Raw genomic sequence first — 16,816 nt, 5'->3', positions numbered from 1 at the left:
CAACGTATCTGCAATGTTACTCACAAACTATCTTAAAACTATGTACTAGTGGGTTCTTCTGGCCACAAATCTGGCAGAATTTCAACATGACTCTTAAGTCAGACTCATAGTCACATGTATAAATACAAAACCTAGCCTAATCACATGACTTTCCATTGTATGCAATATATATATATATATATATATATATATATATATATGTATATTTTTTTATTTTTTTTTGTATGAATACAACCTCTAGTTCATTTCCTTTGCTGATCTCTCAGTGTTTGCACCAGTCATTTTGCTCATATATAATAACCTCATTAGTACAGGACTCCAGATGGGACAATTTACTGTGTATAAACTTTATGGTCAGTGACAGACACACCGGAGTGACATCTGTTGTATACTGGAACCTATATGCAATAAAAAGTCCATATGCATCTGATAACCACTGGATAAAAGTAATTTCATCTGACACCTGTCCCTCAGGATGTCTCCGTAAATATGTATGTTTGCTAATATACAACCGTCCATTTACATCAGGGTTATATCAGGTGACCTAATGGAGTATTCCTTTAAAGATGACTGATGTAATATATATTCTCATGTCTGATGGTGGGGGCATAAAGTTAAAGCTACACAAAAACTTTGGTCAGGACAAAGGCCATATAGTCAAAAATTGCAACAGACATATCCGAACCTGATATATTTCTGTTCTCAGATGCAGGTATTATAAGACGCATGGTAAGCATGTTATCTGACCAGGCATAGTCATTTACTGCTGAAATGAGTTGTCCTAGGTTCCGTCCACCAGGCGTACAGCTGTAAGGTGGACGTGCATGCTCACGTCTCCCTTCCTGGTTCTCCTACACTGACAGGAGGTGCTGCAGTTTAATCTGAGCAATGAGTGTGACTGCTTCTATCTTTTATATTATAAACCGCTGCCCTGTACTATCATATAATGTGTGTTTTATTTTCAGTTATACTTTTGACCTGTCAGTTCCACTCCTGATTTTGGTTAAAAAAAAAAAAAAAACTGACCAAAAGAAATACTATGTGTGAACATGGCCCCTCCCTGCTTCCACATTAGATCCCTATTTAAAGGGGTACTCCGGCATAAATATTTTTCTTTCAAATCAAATGGTTTCAGAAATGTATATAGATTTGTAATTTACTTCTATTTAAAAATCCAAAGTCTTCCCCTACTTATTAACTGCTGTTTGTCCTGCATGAAGCAGTGTTTTCTTTTCAGTCTGACACAGTGATCCCTGCTGCCACCTCTGTCCGAGACAGGAACTGTCCAGAGCAGGAGAGGTTTTCTATGGGAAATTTGCTGCTGCTCTGGACAGTTCCTGGACAGTTTTTTTAGCTCATTTAACACACATTACAAAGTTATATATGTGTTAAAATAACCGGTCTGGCCCCCTTCCCCCACTTTCGTCTGTGTTTTTTTTTTTCAGGTCCTGTGGGAGTTGTCCTTTAACTGCAGAACATAAGTATGGGAAAACTGGAGATTTTTAAATAGAAGTAAATTACAAACCTATATAACTTTCTGAAACCAGTTGATTTAAAAGAAAAATATTTTCGCCGGATAACCCCCTTGCAGTCTGTGAGTGAATTCTGTGCCCAGCGATGGACTAACAGGGTAACCTAGAAGTTACATATTCCTGGGCTGTAACTTCAGTTTTTTCTACAGACACTGCAAATACTTTGTGGTATTAGCGTCAGCCATTGCAATCACCTCATTGAGCCAGTGACAGCTTAAATTAATTGCCTTTCCCCAATTCGCATTCATTTAAATAGCAAATTTGCTGATGCCCCATTTCTGTTCCTGGAGATAATAGTCTGCCGCTCTAAACTGCTGTCAAATTACAAATGATAATGAAGGATGATGATCTAAACAATAGAAATAATAAGGGTATTGCTCAAATAAAAGGATAATAACTGTAGGATACGGCTTTGAGATTTGGACTTTTATGTGAATATAGGGGTGGCTAAAGACACAAGGACATGTAAGTCTGGTCATTGCGGACACAAGCAAAGACCAATGTCTCTATATATACTGACCTGACACTGCAGTTCAAGTGGTAAATTTTATTTTTCTACAATATGTATACAAAAAAGAAGCTCACATAGCCATATAAAAGGCCTTTTAGGGTAGCTTCACACGTACTGTATCGCAGTGGATTTTATGCTGCGGATCCGCAGCAGATCTGCAGCAGATTTTACAGTGCGGATTTGATGCCGTGTTCGTTCATTTAGTCAAATCTGCTGCGGATCCGGAGCAGAAAATCCACTGCGGTGCGGTACGTGTGAAGCTACCCTTAAGAAATATACCAGAAGGACGGCCATGCACTGCTGCATTTTACTCCAATTCAATAAACCATGGGATAAAGCCCAAAAATGACCCAAAATTTTTCTTTACTATTTCCTACTCACCTCCACTAATCTCTTGTCAGATTCCAGTTTGTACAGCTGATCCTCTATATCCTGCTCCCGCTCCTCCAGGCGGTCTTGCTGTTTCATGAGCATTTTCTGCAAATCAAAAATGACAAATATTAATAAAAAATATAGCAGAAGAGGCGTAGTCACAAATTCACGTGAACAGCAAAGAATTAACGTACAAAACCGCACAACAGTTTTACCTCAAAACGGTATAAATAGATTAGCTTGTGATTTCAATAGTTGTGGCTTATGTGAAACTACTGCCCAACTGTATGAGTCACAACGCGGCAGATTAAATATGGGGGCAGAGTCGAGAAGCCGTTAAGCCACAAGCTGACTAGCTCAAACACAGTCCCCTGACTATGGAAAGGTTAAATGCATAAGACAACGGTTTGAAATTGTGCAGTGGAGACTTCATTCACTGTTACTAGAAAATAATCCTATAACCGCTTACCCAACTCAGAGCAAAGCAAAAAGAAAATAGACCTAAAACATGTTCGGTCGAACATAGTGCTCAATCGAGCATCGGTGTGCTCTATTAAGCTCATAGCTGGAAATTACAGGCATATCGCCTGAGTTCTAATGTGTCTTGCAGAAACCTATTACTTTTTTTTTGTTCAGATTTTTGTATATTTCATTTAAACATCCCTTTAATATATGAAATATACAAAAGTTTGAACAGAAAAAATAGCAGTAGTTTAACCAGGCACCTTCCACTCTGCCAAGCAGGGGGCAGCTAGTTAAATGCTTGAGTCATTAATTTCAATGTGGTTTGTTACTCTAGATGAGCACTTGAGTACTGAAAAATCCAGTAACAAGTAGTGCTCACTCGATGCTACTAGCTAAGTTATAGCAGTAACTATGGAGCCATTGTTACAAAGTCACCCAGGCTTACAGGAGAGCACAGTCCGTTTTCAGTTTCCTCTTTTCTTCTTTCTCCTCTTAAGATTTTACACTTGCTCCAATAAAGACAAGAATATTCACCCATCATTTGGGTGATGATAGATGCTACTATAAGGTGAACATTATTTTTATTTCTGTGTGTTTTGCTGAGGTGAACCATTTAGATTGTCGTCTTTTAATATAAAAGATATCAAAGCAAATCCACTCCGGCTCACAAATGTCCTGATTCTAGTGCATTCACTCTAATAACATGACATCAAATTTGCAGATTTCCCTCCATGAAGCAATGTCTAAACTAAACTATGTGTAACACAATGGCACAAGGACACAGTTTATAACAAGCTCTCTCTTAATAGAGAGATGGACCACTACAAACCATTCCTTTCCCCTTAGGGTCCTATTTCACGGGCCGAGCAGGGCCCGATCAACGATGTAAACGAGTGCCAACTGGGCCTATTCCAACGATGTTTACTGGGCCTATTCCACTGCCCGACAATTGTTTACCGAGGGCTGCAAGGACATCGTTACCGATGTCCTTACAGCCCTTGTTTCATACATTACCTGTCCAGACGCAGGTCTTCTCCTTCTCCCGATCCCGCGCCGCCGCAGCTTCGCAGCGGCCTGTCTGAACTGACAGACCGCTCAGCCAATCACTGGCCGCGGCGGTCCCGGCCAGTGATTGGCTGAATGGCCTGTCAACTCAGATAGGCCGCTCCGAAGCTGCTGCTGCTGCTCGCAGGACCCGGGGAGAAGGAGAAGACCTGCACCTGGACAGGTAATGAATGATGTTTTGAAATCGTCGATCGCCCGCCGCGCACCGCTATTCCACGCAGCGATGCGCGGGTGGGGACCGATGATTATAGGTTTGAACGTAAAAGAACGATCAGCCGATGTCACAAACATCGGCTGATCATTCTCTCTATTCCACAGAGCGATAATCGCCCAAATCAGGGCGATTTGGCCGATTATCGCTCCATGGAATAGGCCCCTTAGGCCCAGGAGGCTTCTGCAAAGGTTTGGGATGAATGTCCTTTCTTCAACAAAACTTAGGAATAACCCCCACCCCAGGGTCCAACAACTAGCACAAAATACTAGCTGGCCAATCAGAATAAGTCCCCTTCCTAAGCCGCATCTAAGGCATCTGTATACATGATGGATTTTACAATATGGCAGAGACTGGTTTACTTAGCGTTAGATACATCTTGAGATGGGTTCTTCTAATCTAGAGGATCGAAATGTCGCTTACTTTTTGACTTACTTTCTAGCACTTTTTTTTTGCAGTGATGGACTAAAGCATTGCAAGAATTTTCTACAATTGGAGTCCTGCAGTGTTTTGCTTCTTATAAAATGTAAAAAAATAAACCTCTTGGGGGAGATTTATCAAACATGGTGTAAAGTGAAACTGGCTCAGTTGCCCCTAGCAACCAATCAGATTCCTCCTTTCATTTTCCAAAGAGTCTCTGAGGAATGAAAGGTGGAATCTGATTGGTTGCTAGGGGCAACTGAGCCAGTTTCACTTTACACCATGTTTGATAAATCTCCCCCTTTAATTCTATAAATTCTAATATGACTATAAATAAGCACACTTTTCCCCAATGGATCACTGCCTAATATGAAGTCTTCGTTCACCACTGTCTCTTCAATCTGTATCACTATCCCCTTGGAACACAACTACACAAAAAATATCTCAGAAACATTGCAGTAATGTCCGAGTGTAAGTCTTCTGTATAGATAACATTGTGCTTAATATGCTTAAGGCATAAGACTTTATTCTCATTAGCTCCTATATAACATGGCTGGTCACAATAGGCTGTAGGCCTCAGTCATGGTTCAGGATCAGCTCCATACAAAGTCTTTCACGGCACAGTGCTCACAACGGATTTTGAGGAGATCTGCAATAACACTGTTAGGGTTATCCTTTCAGGCTGATCCAAAGTACACCGGATATTACTCCCTTTGAGGCACAACAAGGCCTGACTAACATCAACAGAAAGAATGGGGGAGGAGGATGGGACAAGCAGGAAGATGAGAAAACATGTCACCACATACCAGCTTTCATAAACTTACTAAAGACAGTAAATTATTCAACTTTTGTTAAAGAGATTCTGTCAGTAGATTTATGCTGTCCTATCTAAGAGTAGCATAAACTAGTGACAGAGAAGCTGAACAGAATGATGTATCGCTTACATTGTTCTGTGCAGCTGATCCAGAGATATCCTCCTGAATAACATGGACAATAAGTAGTCCTCTCCATTATGTGCATGAGCCCAGAAGTCTTCATTATTCATGAGAAGCCAAAACTCCGCCCACGAGCTGATGATTGGCAGTTATCTACCCAGCTGTGTATAGGCATTGTCAATCAGCAGCTGGAGGGTGAGGGGAGGGGTGTGGCAGGAATCCTATTCTCCTGCATATTAGGAGAACAGCTGAACAGAATGATGTAAGTTATACACCATCCTGTACAGCATTTCTGTAACTGGTTTATACTGCCCTCATTTAAGATGGCAAAAACCTAGTGACAGATTCCCTTTAAAGATTCTGCAATTAACACTGAATTATAGGTATAATTTTTGTCAAACTATTAAATATATTATGCCTTTAAAGCTGCTTTCTCTAATACAGTGATTAGAATCAGGAGGAAGGAAATATTTTAAGGGGGGGCTACTAAATATGATACCCCAAGAGCTGAACTTTTGCTTAGAGGGGTTATTCCCAGACTCAAAGTTTTTACTTATCCCCAGAATAGGGGGATAAATTGCTGGTTTTTGGGGGTCTGACTGGTAGGAGCCCCAATGAGCACTGGAACAGCGGTCCCTTTCCCCATAGAGTAGATAGGTTATAACCTTTAAGTCCACATACATGTCTATAATAATCCGTTGTAATGAAGTCCTCGCTACAGTATATTAGAAAGTAATCATTTGAAATGTGACAATATCACCCGAGCACCAATATTCTCAATGTCACCTATGAGACACGGACAATCAGTTCATCAGACATAAGGAAAAGTGTTAAAAACTTTGAGTGTGAAAACTTCTGGGCAATGTAACAGAACCAGAGAATTAGAAGCTATTCAGTCCAGATGAGAAGCCTGCAGAACCTCATATAAACCCATAGAGGATATGAACAACAAAAATTCAATTAAGTTATTCAGTATAATCAGGGGCCAGCAGCAAGGTTTTGGGGGGGTCGCAAGTTTGGAGTTTTCATCAGTCCCACAGTAAGTTAATATTTCCTTAAACTTAATTATTCTTCAGTGTATTAGGAAAGAGCGCAGAATATGTAATGAGAAATTCCATATCCTACAATAGGTACTGATAGACTTATTAGAAAATAAATAAAAGTAACCTGAAGGCATTACAGTAACTATATTATTCTGCACATAACTGACTAATAATAAAACTGTGAGCACATCCGCCCACTAAATGCCCAGCATCGTGCAATGCAAGTACAGAATGTAGGAGGGGGATCACCAGAAATCAAATGATATACCCAGCACTATATAAGTAATACACTGAGTAGGTGTGTGCCTGGTGGCATTCAGATGTGCCGAAAATAACAGTGTCATGATGTTAGTGCCCTGAAAAAAAACCAGCGTGAGAGGACGATTGAGCATTTTGTGTACCGCTAAAATAGCTAAAATGATATCCCTATATAAAATATAAATAGAATTCCTTTATTCTGGGTATATTTAATAGGTGTCAACATATCAGGTAAAAAGAAGGGCCTTATTTTACACAGAGAGATTATAAGCCAAATAGAGAAATATTGCACACGGGCACAAGGATCAGAAAATAATTGTTGTCAGCTAATTGCATCTATTTTGCAGGATCAAAAAAATGTGTGTATATGAGGGTTGTGCGTCCGACGGTGATGAAAATGGAGGGACGCAAAATCTGTCAACTGTTCACACAATAACTGTTAATGCTCCTTAAATGAGATGCGAGACTGGCACATGTATGGGGAAACAGGTCTGAGTCAAGCAAACTGCTGAAGTTGAATGCAGCCCTAGGGATTGCTGGAAAACAGGGATTTCTAGTCTAATGGTCCTTTTACACAGAGCGATAATTCGCACGATCGCACGATTAACGTTTTTGAATGAACTATATGTTTTTTATAACGATCAGCGTTTAGACGGAACGATATATCGTACGGAAAAAATCGTTTTACGATCGCTTAAGCCTATCTCACACATAGGTGAATTCGTTGAAAAAATGTTTACACTGAACGATCTGCAAATTTTTTGCGAACGATCAACGACGATTTGAGAACATGTTGAAAGATCAAAATGAATGATTTCTCGCTCGTCCCTTGATCGTTCGCTGTATTTAGACGGAACGATTATCGCTCAAATGCGATCGTTATCGTGCAAATTCGAACGATAATCGTTCCGTCTAAAAGGACCATAAGGCTAGGTTCAGACCTCGTATGAGACCGGCTGTTCCATGGCCCGGCCGGGTCACGGAACGGCCGGTCTCTGAAAAGATCATCCGGATGATCTTTGCAGCCGTAGAGTTCTGATGCAGGCGCATCCCTGCTCGCCCGTATCAGAACTTCCCACTGCACACTATGGAGTGAGCGTCCAGGGCCGCTAGCTCTATAGTATGCACTGACAAGGTTTTCTGCGGCCACTATTCAATGAATAGCGACTGTAGAAAACTGACGGCAGTTTTCTGCGGCACCGCAAGAGATCCCGGTTGGAGCGTATAATATGTGTATACGCTCCGGCTGGGATTTCATAGAAGACAAGGCAACATATATTTTCGTAAAAAGTATGGCCATTGTTGCCAATTGCAACAATGGCCGTACGTTTACGAAAATATACGTTGTGTGAACATAGCCTAAGGAAGTGCCCTTTGCTGCCACCTCTGTCCATGATAGGAACTGTCCAGAGCAGTAGGAAATCCCCATAGAAAACCTCTCCTGCTCTGGACAGTTCCTGGCGTGTACAGAGGTTGCAGCAGAGAGCACTGTGTCAGACTGGAAATAATACACCACTTCCTGCAGGACATACAGCAGCTGATAAGTACTGGAAGACTGGAGATTTTTAAATAGAAGTAAATGACAAACCTCTGGCACTTTCTGACACCAGTTGATTTGAAAGAATGATTTTTGTTGGTGTACCCCTTTAAACATGGTTGATGAGTAGAATATCAGTATATTCTGTATGTGGCACCGTCTGGCAGTATTACACTAACCTGCTATAAAGGTTTTCTACATATTATAACACAATAAAGTGAATACATATAAATAGTAACCCTCCATCTTTTAGATGGCATCCTAATTTCACTGCAACGACATGAAAATAAGGGATTTTTCATAAGGAACCCCCACATTATTTTATTAAATTAGTAGACTGGAAAGATGGTTGTCGTAGCAACCTATCCCTTATTAGATATGCTTCTCTAGTTGTAGCCGGTAGAACTGAGTATTATCGTCATTAATAACTAAGTATAGGTAAGGGATTTCACTACCAGCACACATTATCCTGAACATCCTTCTAAACACACAAAATAAAGAGTCAACAAGGAGTCAATTATTACCGATGTTTGATGATTTGCTTACAGTAAGTGTAATGTATTAGTATACAATATCGTCTTATGCATTATTGGGATAAAAAAAAATGTATAAAAGTATATAAAATTAAATTAAAAAGTCAAGAAGTGATTTAGTATAAAAATAGTTTATGGTCTCTACATTATCTAAAATATTTTTTAAAAAATTAGGTAGTCACACGTCTGTTATAACAAAAACGTGTAATTTCACGGGTTTTTTAATGTGCACAAAATAAAGGGGGGGGGGGAGCTAGAGAATCATAGAAATGACACAGTAATGTACCCACAAACTGGCAAAAAACATTTCTGCCATATAAAATGCCAGTCCTTATTTAGCCACGTCACTTATAAAAATCAGCAGCAACCCAGCAGACTGAGAACACTGTTCCCTGGGAAGTCACATCGAACTAATAAACTAGAATTAGGAATAAATAACCATGTGAACACTTTATTAGAATGGAATATGAATGTGTCTATTAAAAAAGTAATCAAATAATAAGTTCAATGTTGAAATTACCATTACACAAATCATACAGTCCCTCCATTTATTGTAAAACTACAATTCTCATCATAGTTGGACAACCACAGCACAGCTTTAGCAGTCCAGGCATGATGGGAATTGTAGTTTTGCAACAGCTGGAGGACTGAAGGTTCTGCCTCCCTGACATATAGAGTATAGCCATAGCCTCCTATAATGTGTCCACCTACAGTACAATCCATAATAAAATAAAAGGCATGGGGCACAATCACTGCTGGTCAGGAGCACCTCTCAGGACTGATCGGTAAGTCACATTGACTTTCAAGAGCCAACGACCTAGCCGTCACCAGGCAGACGCCAAGTCTTCAGCAACTCATCATATCGGTTAAATCTCCATCTAATCACTGATGTTTCCATCCTGAGCCATAATCTGCCAAACATAGATGAATAAAAGTAGATCCACATGAAATTATTAAAATCCCTCCTTATTGTTCCGGATCCTTCCAGAATTGAAGTATTCCTCCTTATATGTTACTAGAAGAGAATACACTGAGGTGCTATAAGTGACTATGTAGTACGTACAGAGCAGCAGAGACTGTGTGCGCCTCCATGCAAGCTCTGTGATGAGGCCTTCAGCTACAAAGGTCAGTGGGGCAACCAAGGGGAATTTTACATTTTGCTGGCAGGTTATTATTGGAATGCTCCGGCGGCAGCTCTCCGGTACATTCTTTATGCGTGGCTCCAAGGTGGAGCTTCTGTGTTTGCCTAAAAGCCATTTTAAGATTTCATGCTTCATAGTATGCGTACAATTACTCCTAGGCACAAAACACAGACTGATAGTCGAAAACAAACACTCCAAATGTGAGATTTTCGCTCAGAAATTCTAATTTCTCAAAACGACTTGAAGCAATAGGCCTTCCCGTCACCAAAATGGGCAATATCTACTCACCCATTCATCAAATACTTTGTAACAGCTCAGTATTTCAATAAATAATTCAGCGGAATATCTTTGCATTAATATTCAATTGCATATTTAAGACACTATAGAATATTTAATCGAATCAATCATATACACGGAATGGGCAATAGTCTCATAATAGAAAGTGACGCTTTATTACTTTTTGTCTAATAAAAAATGGATTTATGTATTGGAAGGATGAGTAATGTAATGTTAGAAAGCTCAGATAACAAGCAATCTAACGTGAAGGAGCCGCACCGCGCTATAGATGATGGTGGAGTCAGATATTCAGTTTAATAGCATATTCCCCGCTGTACTAATGGGATACACACAGGTTAATTATTATACCTGGGAAAGTTCTAGTTTTCTTTTTTCTTGTAGCTCCCCATTAGTTTAATCTGTCAAGTGGCATGGGTCATGTTAGGCTAGGTTCACACTGCGTTTTCAGCATCCGTTTAACGGATCCGTTTTTTTTAACGTCCAGAAAAATAGGGTCAGCAACGTTTTTTGGTCCGCCAAAAAAAACGGATCCGTTTTTTTTATAATGGAAGTCAATGGAAAAACGGATGCACACAAATGAATCCGTTTTTTGCAATCCGTTTTTCATGCGTTTTTTTGCAAAAAACGGATGCGTTAAACGGATGCTGAAAACGCAGTGTGAACCTAGCCTTACCAAGAAACTATTGATATGCTGATACTCTTTCTGGGTGACTACCATTTTAGTACATGTAGCTACATGTACTAAAGTGACAACAGGTCCTATGTGTTATACAACAGTCAAGGAATTAGAATTTTGAGAACGGTGCAGAATAAAGGAAAAAATGCACATCAATGGTACCCAATGAACCCCATTAACTTTAATGGGGTTCCTTGGGTTTCCATCATGGCCACCATCTCACTGTACATAATAGCAATGTCTACTGAGCAGTGATTGGCAATGCAGACATTTCCTTCGAGTCATGATGAAAACAGGACGTGCTGCTGTTTGGAGCAGGCACCAGAGGGACAAAGGCAGTGGGTGGATCAGGGCTGAGGAGTATAAATTTTCTTTTAGGTAGAAACATTTTGTAGAGTTAGGGAATCCTTTTAAGCAGGTCACCTCATAAATACACTTTCATTTGTTCTATTTGATCACAGAAAACGTAATTTTTCAATATGTGTCTAGATGTTGCCGGTACATATTTGTAAGGCTGGGTTTACACTGCGTTTTCAGCATCCGTTTAACGGATGCGGGTTTTTTAACGGTCAAAAAAGCAGTGTCAAGAGAACTTTATTGTGCATAAAAAAAACGCATCCGTTTTGATACGTTTTTTTTTTATAATGGAAGTCAATGGAAAAACGGATCAAAAAATGGATGCGTTAAACGGATGCTAAAAACGCAGTGTGAACCTAGCCTAATGGGGTCCCCTGCTGCTTTTTGACTCCACCTAATAGGTCCACTGTCAGTGGTCACACATGCCCACAAGCTCATTTAGACCTTCCTTTTGTACGTTATTCTTGCTATTGCGCAGAGCACCCAATAAGAATGAGTACACTAGAAGAGGCTAGCATTCAACACATTAGTCAACGTTTCTGGGGGGAAGTCAAAGGAACAGCAGATGGTACAATAATATGTAAGAGCAATATTCAGACACAAAAGGATTTTTATAAAATGATTCCAATTAAAAAAAGTTTTACTTGATCTAACATTTATTTGTGGAACAAGTCTTTTAAAATAGTTATTACTGACCCTCAAATTGTCATTTCAACACAAATTTATTTTAAACATTGTTAGACTAAATTAAACATGAGCTGGGGGCGCTATTGCATTGTAGTCAAGGGTAAGTCTTTACCTCTGACAGTGGTCAACAGTGGTACTGCAACTGATAAAACATTGTTTAGCAGTACAAAATAATTTGAGTAGAATTAAAAGAGGTGATACATCATACATACATTTAATAACAACATATGGCACACCATACACAGTATGTAGACTCTATGTATAGAATGTGACTACAACATAAGCAAAGGAATATAAATTGTCCACAATCTAAATAAATAACCTCCATCATTTATATAAAGCGCCGCTACTCTAAACATTTGGTATTTTTCTGTATCTCACCAAATTGTGCTGCATAACAGAATGAACATACGGCTCATAGTCTGCCACAAGTATTCTGACCAAGAAGAGGAAGAGAACAGTTCAGGAAATGGGCCAAATAACTCTCCACCCTGTTTTAATGTGATTCTCGACTCCCCTCACACAACGAATGAGATGCCAAATAAAAACAAGTTTTAAATCATGTCTGAAAAGTAATGAATGTCTGCCATTGCCAGCAATAAATGGTTAAGATAAGAGCGTGTTGTGAGGAAGGTAAGATATGAAACTGCAGGCCTTGCCAAGCCTGGGCACATTCTTACCCCGCTGCTGCTCGACTTTCATGTTCAAAAACAGCAAAAGAGACAAAGCTTAGGCCGAAAGACTAATGATTGAAAGCAACGTAGACTTTTTGTAGTGCAGGAGTAACAGGAACAAGGTGCAAACACTTACTAATTTTTATGGGGTTTTAGTCCACGTCCATTGGTGATTCAACCAATGAAATGCAAAATTAGGTGGGATATACAACTCCTAAATGACCTTACTTATTTGAGGAACCTTAATGACGAGATTTTATAGGCCGCATTTTTAGTCAACACAATAAGCCACCACTCGCACTGTTTGGAATTGTCAGATTTGTCCTTTCACAGATTCTGCTCTGTCGCCAAGATTTGGGATCCATTTACAATGCCATCAGTGACTCAGTGATCTCAGTTCTGCTAGATAAGATGGGAAGGAAAAAAAAACAGAGTATGCTGCGCTATTCTGCCCAACAAGACGAGAGACACTATAATGGAACCTGGTAGACCACAATAAAAACCAAGTCAGGCACAGTTGTAGGTACTAGGTGATCGGCTCTCTTGTTTTACTAGAAATTGATGACAACTGATGCTACAACTGACGGCAAAAATGCATCAGTTGTTGTCAGGCTTTCTATCCTTTTATTTCATAAGCCATCGGTTGTTGGACAGGACGGACGTTCCCCCGTCCAGCGTCCCTATTAATGCACCACCTACTTTGTTCAGTTCAAAGGTCCGTATGAATGTAATAGGGGCCTTATTTGTTCTTTGGCATGTCCAGCTCTACTGTCACGGTTTCAGTTCCGTTATTGGCTCTGTTTGAAGCATCTACTGGTAGATCCATTAGATTTGACAGGAACAACACAATGGAGCAAGCTATGCTTCTCTTCCCTTCAATACGAGGAACATCACAGCAGAACCCAACAGAACCCATTATAAGTGGCACAGTCATTGTGCTTTTTTAAATGCGTCCGGTGCTGCTTTCCAACTCTCTACTGACATCATCTGTAAGGTGTGAAGAGGAGCCAGGTATGATGGATTTTCATTCCCTAACCCGTTTGTTTTTGGATGGATAAGCCAACACCAGAGCTGTCTAGCTGTGGCTTATCCCTCCCCTCCCCATAGAGAACACATGACACATGTCATGGTCACACCGAAAATCCATGTGTATGTGAAGGCCGGGGGAGACTGTTTGGTCAACAGATATTAAAGGTGTGTCACAATTTATAGAGAACTCCATGCTACCCCAATGCTATGCAATTATTACATGTTGCCAACCAGACTACAGGCAACAATCTCCACCATGTATACATGTGATGACATGATATCAAACGCTAAAAGAAGGTATAACACAGATCATCTAATGTACGGGTATACCTGATTTTAGGTGGAAATGCCCTTTAAGTATGACATTTTGGTTTCTTCTGAAATGACACTGTATATTCAGTTGAATTCTTCAGGTCTATCTTTGTTTCTACAGCCAGGCATTAGAATATCAATAATTAAATGTATTTCCAGTTCACAAATCTTTCCTGAAATTGGCTCCTCTCCGCAGCGGACAAATACTGCACAAGGTGCATTTTCTAAGCCGGCCTGGGAAATGAATATTACAATAATGCAACTGGCATGAACAAAGAATCCAGATCTACTGTACATCACTGCGTAGGCTGCTGGAGAAGAAAGAGCAGTGTGTGTGTTAACAGTTTAGGCACACTCATCAGTGGGTTCCCAAATGAACATCCTTCCCTCCTCACACAAAGAGGCAAGGCCTGGGAGTGCCAGAGCCGCAGCTAGTGTCGCTGCTTTGACGCGTTCGCTTTCAACTTGCCAAAAGAGCACATCTGACTTTCTAATCAGCCCCAGAATTGTCTTGCAGACACCTCAGCTGGCCTCTCATCTAAAGCCTGTCTCTTCTGCTATTCCACAAGAGAAGCATTCCTCAGTGGGGAGGGTGAGAGCGCCAGAGCCCATGAGCCAAGCTTCCCCCATACACAGAATTCTTATATTCAAAGTCATTTCTGCTCAGATCAAAGCCTCACAAAGCAGGTGACCACCGATCCATCCGCTAAGCACTACTACAGTCATGATGGCTGGCGTCTAACACTGGCTACAGATGTAATATTTTAGAACACAAATGTTTTATCATTTCACTAAAGTTAATAGAGGAATGCATCTGCAGGATTTCCTGATATGTATATGGCCTCCACCTATGCCACTGTATAGTACTATCATAGGCAATCTAAGGGTCCTATTAGACTAAGTGATCTTTACCGATTAGCAATAAACGATCGCAAATGAGACCGTTTACTCCATCTGATCCGAGCAAAAGAAGGAACGATGTGCAATTACAATGAACGATTAGTGAACGAATGCCGAATTACAGTGAACGATTAGCAATAATAATAATATTTATTTGTATAGTGCCAACAGATTCTGCAGCAAACAATTAATGATTTTATGGTCAGATCTAAATCAACGATCAACGACACAGGAATGATTTTTCCATCGGAAATTACAGGAATTACTGCAATTACACAGGACTATTATCATTTAAATTCAAACAACATAACCATTTTCCGCACTATAATCGTCCCATGTGATAGGGCCCTTATTTTTTTTAAAAAAGGTATACGTCTGCAGGTTGCAATGTTAGCGATGTCTGTGCAGCCCTTGCCCAAACAGTTAATACATTACTGGACAGGTAATGTATTAACTGTTTGTTTCTTTAGGTCCAGACCTAAAATCATCAGTTGACGATTGAACAATCAGCCGATGATCGTTTTGTCGGCTGATTGTTGTCTCTACTACAAAGAGTGATAATCGCTCCATGTAATTATCGCTCCATGTAATAGGTCCTAAGGCTGGTTTCACCTCAATGTACTACACCTACTACACCTTGATGCACATTTTTGAGTTGTACTACAGAAGAAATCCAAGCAAATTCACAACTGGTATGGTCACAAGATCGGGGGAATCCAAAAATATTGAAATATCGGGGGCCATGTAAGAACATGACTGAGGATTTAGGCCAAGCCACACAATTGTTCAGAAGGGCAATTTATCCATATATAGAGGGCTGTTTTGGAGTTACGCCCCTATCACACTATGGAATCAGCGCAGAGATTTCACACAGAAACCCCCTGCACGGACTCGGCACCGAATCCTGCCTGTCATTTTTGTAAGCGGAGAGGCGCAGAGAGTGGAGGCGCGCAAGCCCTCCTATTCAAAGACACTGAATGCAGGATTCGGTGCAGAGTCCGCGTGGGGGGTTCCGTAGTGTGAACGGGGCCTTACTGCTGCTCCTTTGTACAGTGCAGGGTGCTGGCTGGCTGCATTGTGGCCTATTGTTGAGCAAGACTGACCTATAAGTTTCCAAACATCTTCATGACACGCTCCTCAACAAGAAACATTAACAATAAATGATGTAAAATGATGTAAAAGTACTATGTCTATAGTTTAATAACCTAAATATTAGTAACAATAATCCCGATATGTAATAAAAGCTCAGAGTCTGGCTGTAGTAAATGCATCGATAATGTCCGCGGACTCTTTTTGGGGTTATCAATGTAAACCAGCTGGAAATAACTAGGCGCAAATGATGGATCTGACCATTATCTCCCTGGTATAAAATGGTTACTGATTCTATCGCCATTATTGCTATGATCACTGTGTGTAGAGAGTAAATTCAGAAAGATACCATTATGGGGAATAGCAGTGATTTATTTTTCAATGATGGGAACAATTTTCCTGCTCCTATCAAAGCAGAATATCTATGAGTGTAAATGAAGAAGCGAGACCAACATACGTATAATAAATCACGTTGTCACATGATAGGAGAAAGGGGGAAGTCTTAGAATTTTTTTATTCCAAAACAACCACGAAAGGATAATGTTAATGGGGTACCTTTCTTTAACTGGGCACCTTTTCACTTGGTGAATACTGAACTGTATTGTGCATCAGTAATGACAGCTGGGGGTACATCATAATTCCTGGAATCCCCGGAACAGCTGTTGTCTGAGTCAAGATCCGGAGTGTTTTTGCATAGCAACGTATCTGCACTAGTTATACAAATGGAATCTAATGTCAAGGTTTTCTTTAACTCCGGTTACTGGATTTAGT

At 40.2% G+C, this 16,816-nt stretch overlaps 1 protein-coding gene across 1 annotated transcript in view; it reads right to left on the bottom strand.

Moving 5' to 3' along the window:
• TRIM8 (tripartite motif containing 8) overlaps positions 1 to 16,816 on the bottom strand; it is a 64,275-nt gene that overhangs the window by 9,081 nt on the left and 38,378 nt on the right. The window contains exon 2 of the mRNA XM_069980203.1: positions 2,425 to 2,520. Coding sequence (XP_069836304.1) covers positions 2,425 to 2,520 — 96 coding nt within the window. The remainder of the gene's footprint in view (positions 1 to 2,424; positions 2,521 to 16,816) is intronic.

The sequence above is a fragment of the Dendropsophus ebraccatus genome, chromosome 8 (genome assembly GCF_027789765.1).
Source record: "Dendropsophus ebraccatus isolate aDenEbr1 chromosome 8, aDenEbr1.pat, whole genome shotgun sequence".
Lineage (NCBI taxonomy): Eukaryota > Metazoa > Chordata > Amphibia > Anura > Hylidae > Dendropsophus > Dendropsophus ebraccatus.
This window is presented reverse-complemented; position numbering and strand designations above follow the sequence as displayed.